The following is a 7192-nucleotide window of genomic DNA, read 5'->3' on the forward strand; positions in this document are numbered from 1 at the left end:
AAAAATTTGTTGTGTTCTCCTTATTATAGATGTAATTTTATTGAATTAATATATGATTTAAAATTATAAATGTATATTTACAAATTTTACTATATATATGTATATAAATGAAAATACTAAATTTAGGTATGATAATTTTATAATATTGTAACTAAATTATTCCTTAACTAAGAGACCAAACCAAAATTAGTGTTCATGGATCAATTTCAACTTACATATCATTTATAAGAAGTAATTTTTTTAATAATTTTTTTTATTAAATTATAATAACAATTGAGTATATAATTTAAAGGATAAATTATATATATTAAAAGATAAATTATTATATATAACCGTTATTTATAAAAAGATAAGTTATTTTGATAGTTTGAAATAAAACCAAGTTATTGAATTATTTATTTAATTAAATAAATAAATTATGTTTTCATAAAAGACAAATAATTTAAATACTGTACACTTTTTTCTTTTGAATTTTTTTTATTATTATAATAACTATTGAAATAAAAATATATTATTAAATTTTAAAAATATTTTTATTAGTAATTATAAAAATAAATAAATTTTTTAATTTTATTGTATGTAATTTTTTTTATTGTGTAAGTAGTTTTTTATTGGAAATAATTGTTTGAATTAAAAAAATGTAGTTATTTAAAGGGTAAAATTATAAAATCTTGGGTTCTTTATTTTTTTTTCAAATTCAAACTTTTATAAATTTGTTTTAAATTCAAATTTTAAGATTAAAATAAATAATTGTTAAATTTATTATATTTTAATATTATAAAGGATAAAATTTGAAAATAAAATGTGTACACCAAACAAGAGGATCTCTTTATATATTACTAGTGGAAACATAGACATTGTCATGTATGTACATTTAGTGTTAGTTATAAAATAAATTTACAAATTTCTCTTATGCTTGACTTACATGTTGCTAGAAATTGAACAGAAAACACGTTACACAAATCTTTATTATATATAAATCAGTTTCTATTATTGATAAATAATTTTTAAATTAATATAAATTAAGTTACCAATATTTTAATTATCAACTTTAGTTACTAAATAAATGGTAACTGATGACATACAAATTTAGAAACTATTTATGAATAATAGAAACTAATATAGATATCAATAATCTGTGTAGTCTTTAAGTTAGTATTTAATTAATATAATAACTAATTATAGATGAATTTGAGACGCTGGCCTTTGAAAGATTCAGATGTTATCTTCTGAATGAATTGATTCCTTATCGATTTCATTCCTACAATTGTAGGAATAGAAAATAATAATTTTAAAATTTCTAGAAAATAAAATGGATAGTTATTTGTCATAGTTTACTTTCATATAGATATAAATTATGAAGAGTGAATAATATTAATAAAAAAATACAGATACACATTAATAATAAAAATAAAAAATATGGATAAACCGACGCAGAACATATGTGTTCCTACTAGTATACATATAATGTAACATGAAAAAAACAAACTTTAACAGTTTATTTTTTAAAATATTTTCTATATTTTAACTAAGAACTCTTATTCTTACTTTAATCACCTTAATATTTAATATACACAAGATAAAAATAAGTTAAATCACTCAATTTTTTTTCTATAAAAATACGTTAAAGTAGTCTATTCAATATTTACAGTTAAATATAATATTTTTGTTAATTGTACCCAATTTACTATATTATTAAATATATCTTTTTAATAAATGAATGTGATTGATATTGGACAATTAAAAAGAAATTAACGGACAAATCGACCGTTTATTCATACTCATTCTTATCTTTAAGAACAGATCAAATTAACTATTTTATTATTTCAATAAAGTTTGTTTATATTTTTTTTCCAAATATATATATATATATATATATATATATATATATATATATATATATATATATATAAACGGAAATATAGGTGTTATCGCGTTTGTGTATCTATATTTTTTTAAATATCTTTAAGGCATAATCACAACACTACAAAAAAATCATTAAATAGAAACTGATTTTAGACACAAAATATAATTAGTTACTATATTAATTAAATTAAATATTATTTTAGAAATTAAAAAATTATTGGTATGTAAAGTAGTTTTTATTATTAATAAATAATTTTTAAATTTGCATCTATTTAACTATCAAAGTTTTAGTTACCACATGATTTTCTTGTAATGAATTACTTGTTTGCTTAACATTTTTGTACAATTTAATTTCCACATTTAAAAAAAATAAAAGTAGTCCTAAAATTAGGGTTTAGTACTATCTTTTAAAAAAATGTGGAGATTAAATTGAACAAAGTCTCAAATGTTAGGACAAAAAACATACACTACAAGAAATAATAATATTAGCCTCCCAAAAAAATCCACACAAAAAGTAAAAGGAAGACACTAAATGATACTTAGAGTGAGTTTAGTATCCCATTAAGTTGACACTAATCCAAAGATTGTTAATGAAGTAGTGAGGACTATGGGGGACACACAAATTTTTATGTTGCTAGAAATTGAACGTTACACAAATCTTTATTATATATAAATCAGTTTCTATTATTGGTAAATAGTTTCTAAATTAATATATATTGAGTTACCAATATTTTAGTTATCAACTTTAGTTACTAAATAAATGGTAGCTGATGACATAAATTTAGTAACTATTTATGAATAATAGAAACTAATATAGATATCAATAATCTGTGTAGTCTTTAAGTTAGTATTTAATTTAACTAATATAACAACTAATTATTTTTTATTTTTAAGATTAGTTTTTATTTTAAAAAAATTATATATATTATTTGGTAAATAATAAAGGCAAAAAACATAAAATAAAAATATTAAAATATATTATAAGTTAGAATAAAAAATAACCACATTGCATAAAAAAAAAAACTCATTGATGCTAAACTTGTGTGTTTAAAAAATTACAAAACGTCACTATTAATTGCTAAAAAAATTCATTGAAATCAATCCTTCTATTATTGAAATCATCATATTGAAAAAAAAAAAAAGATAGATGTACATCTAAAATGAATTCAAACAGGTAGTAGACCCACATCATTCCATCTTCAAAATTGTTCTATAAATAACAAGACCGAGTTCTCACAAATTGCATCTTGCTCATTGTAACCTCACCTCTCTAAACTCTTTCTCTCATAATCATGGGAAACAATGTTGGTGATGAATCCTTGGGTTTTCCACCATCCCCAAAGCCATCACCTACCATTGGTGAGAGAAATCCTTCTTCCAAAGAACCAAAACCTACCATGGTTGAAACTGGTAAAAGTTCTGAGGAGAATGAACCTAATCCAACCATCAGTGATGAGTTAGAAGAAGGTGGGGAGTTTCCAAAACCCATAATCATGATTGTTCCTGCTGGCGAGGACATTGTCAAGACCATTCTTGACTATGCTCGTGACAGAGATGTGAGCATCTTGGTGCTTCATGCTTCAGGTCCCATATCTGAAGTTCACATAACTAACCCTTTGCCTCCTTTCCATGATTGTACTTTTCATGGAAACTTGTACATGTTTTTTCTGACTGGTGTTTACACCAAATGCCTTTCACCCTTCCCACCCAAGAGCATTCCCTTTTCCTACTTCAACATTCAATTCTCCAAGGATGATGCTCCTGAAGTCTATGGAGGCCTTGTTGGAAACACTCTCATTGCTGCACAACCTCTGCAAGTCACAGCTTCTCTCTTTAAGGACCATGAGTACTATGAGTCTCCTATCACTGCTACAAATCGTCACTCTTCCATTCTGAGTATTCCTAATGTCACCGCTGTCGCCGCCGCTGTCGCCACCACCAACAACACAGTCCATCACCATGATTTCTTCGGTGGAGGTTCAACCCCATCTCCTCCTATAGATTTCACCAAGGTTTATCGAAACAACCCAACCAATCCAGGAGATAATCGCTAGATATAGATCACAAAGCTTCATATGCAACTTTGTGTGGCCTGAATAATACTATAATAGACTTGTTTCCTATGTACCCATGTGCCTTTAGGCAAGGAGTAATGATAATAATATTTTCTATGGTATTTAATCGCATTGTTCTTAATTTTGCATTAAATTGGGAAGTTCTCTTGTTCTTCATATGTATTCGGTGTTCGATGAAATATCGGAGAGTTCTGTAAAAGATTTTCCGATGTTCAAGTTACTATCCGATTTTAGATATTAAATGTAATAAATGGTTACATTAACATGATGTTGGTCAACATATCTATAAATATGAGTTGTGCTTTTGTGTTTATAAACCTATATTAACACAATTTTCTTTGTTGATATATTGATACTATGTATCAATTTTATCTTTAATTTACTTTCAATTTTTTTTCGATTTATGAAGGTATCTCTTTTAATTAATTATTTATTCTTTGTTGATAAAAATAAATTATTTGTGAGAGAGGAAACCACCGAGTAAGACTCTATCAGAGTAAAAGATTATTTGTGTTTTTCTTTAACTAGTTTACTTTATTGGTAAGTTGTGCATATTTTTCAACATTGATGTTTTTGTTTGTTCTTGAATCAAATTCCACACTACAATCTTAGAATATTTACTTGTGCTTTCCCTAAAGTTTCGGTAATACATTAAGATAATCTCTTAAATCGCAAGGATTAATTAATTAAAAGTCTTAAAATTTAAGAAATATTTGCATTTTGTCAAAAGGTATTAAGTGATAAATATTTTAGTGGCTATCGTTACACAATAATACTGAATTTTAACTTGAAGTTACAAAGTTATTAATCAATTAATCGTTACAGTTAAGGTAACGAAGAAATTGATGAAAATAGTAGTTTGTATTGAAAATGATGATTGGAATATATTAATAATATTAAGTTTTGTTTTTTTAGTAAATCATTTTAATTCATTTTATCTCCAAAATTTGAATTTAGTATCTCTAATACATTTTCGGTGTTCTTTATACTTAATACTTAATATATAGTCGTTTGCCATTAGGATATAATATAACACGATAATGTAGAAAACCAAGACAAAGATGTGATACATAAAAATAATCTAAGCATTAATCATGTTTGGTTTGTAGCACGGTGTTGATGGTAGTGAAAATAATAATAATAATAATAATAAGAAGAAGAAGAATAAGAAGATAAGATAATATGCTAATAATAATAAAAGTGATGATAATTTTAAAAAAGTGAACTTTAATTTTAACTCAATCTTATAAAATCGATTTATAAGATGAGATTTATACTCACTTGTATACTATGAATTGACTCTTTAATTGATGTGTGATCTCCAACTCAACTTTACAAAATCAACTTGTAAAACTATGAATTGACTTTATTTTTAGTTGATGTAGGATCTCCAACACATCTTTCTCACATTGAGGTTGTCAACTTGTGCGTGAGACTGAATATTTATGGGTGGTCTGATAGTGACCCAATAACGGGTGACACAATAGGTCCAATAAACTCTCGCTACGATAAGCTCTAAATGATGACTCTGATACCATTTTAAGAAATAGATTTTAAGTATAACTCAATCTTACAAAATCAGCTTGTAAGATGAGACTTACATTCATTTATATATTATGTCCTTATTTTTAGTTGATGTGATATCTCCAACAATAATGATAGATACAATAACAATAACAGTGATAATGATGAAAAAAAATTGTGGTGAGAGTAATAAGAACAATGGCAAAAGTAGTAATGATTGTTATGATAGTAATAGAACTTGATTGAAAATTTTATGAGAGAAAAAAGTTTGAAATAATTTTGGAGAAGTTATGCCCTCCTTTGATATCTTACAATATCCATTTTGATCATATGGGTGATATTGGCAATAATAATGAAAGTAGTGAAACTGCTTATAAATTTTATTGATAATAGAAACTATTTAGTATATCAATAATTTTTTTATACATTAAAATAATATCTAATTTAATCAATATAATATTTTTTTTTTAAATTGGTTTCTATTTAATGATTTCTTTTAGTGAAAAATTACAAAACTCTTTCTCGTCTTTATTTTAATCACATTAATATATATATATATAAATATATATATATATATATATATAAAGATACACAAATAACATTCAGTCTATTATATATGGTTAAATACAAATATTTGGTTAATTATTCTCCATTTGTTACCTTTGTAAAATTGGTTTATAAGGTGAGGTTTGCACCCACTTATATACTATGGAATGTTTTAATCTCAAGTCGATGTGAGAACTCTAACAATAATATTTGTAACAATAATATTTGTATTTGAATGAATGTGACTGAAATTTTAAAATTTCACAGTGAAATATTTCTTTCACATTAATCTCATCTCTATTAATTATATATTATCTTTAACGTAATTTTTATAAACAATAAATAATTAATAAATAAAATAAAACAACAGTATTTCAATTTTTTTTAAAAATTATCATTAATGTATAATGTATTAAATATATATTTTCTTTAACACATTTTTTTATCAATAATAAAGAATTAATAAATAAAAGGAAACAACGGTATTTCAATCCTTAAAAAATATCTATTTTTAACATATAATACATTAATTATATATTATTTTTAACGTATTTTTTATCAACAATAAAAAATTATTAATAAATAAAAGAAAATAACGGTGTTTCAATCCTTTAAAAAAACATTTATTTTTTACATATAATGTATTAACTATATATTATTTTTAACGTATTTTTTTATCAACAATAAAAAATTAATAAATAAAAAAACAACGGTATTTTAATCCTTTAAAAATTATACATAGTAAGAAGGTTTAACCATATCTTTTGTTTAACTATTTTTAAAGTTTTATCTTAAATCTTTAATTATAATAATTGGATTGACCATATCCTTTCATTCTTACTTTATACTTTTTATACGGTTAGAGAATCATCGAATAAAAATTAATTTTATAGATAAAAAATTAATTAGTTGCTATATTGATTAATATATATTATTTTAGAGACTAAAAAATCATTGGTATCTAAATTAGTTTTTGATAAATAATGTCTAAATTGGTATCTAATTAACTGTCAAGGTTTTAGCTACAAATTATTTAGATACTAAAATTTGTAGTTAAAACCTCGTAGATAATTAGATACCAATTTATAAAGTATTTATCAATAATAGAAACTAATTTAGATACTAATAATTTTTTTAATCTCTACACTAGTGCAAAAGGGTTTAAAGACGACAGCTATTTT

General features: G+C 23.6%; 1 protein-coding gene across 1 annotated transcript; it reads left to right on the top strand.

The window, feature by feature from the left end:
* Positions 1–3158: 3158 nt before the first annotated feature.
* Positions 3159–3920, top strand: LOC137825362 (AT-hook motif nuclear-localized protein 28-like). The gene has a single exon (XM_068631034.1). It carries the CDS (start codon positions 3159–3161, stop codon positions 3918–3920), a length of 762 nt encoding a protein of 253 aa, XP_068487135.1.
* The last annotated feature ends 3272 nt before the right edge of the window (positions 3921–7192 follow it).

This window comes from Phaseolus vulgaris, chromosome 8 (assembly GCF_000499845.2).
Source record: "Phaseolus vulgaris cultivar G19833 chromosome 8, P. vulgaris v2.0, whole genome shotgun sequence".
Classification (NCBI taxonomy): Eukaryota; Viridiplantae; Streptophyta; class Magnoliopsida; order Fabales; family Fabaceae; genus Phaseolus; species Phaseolus vulgaris.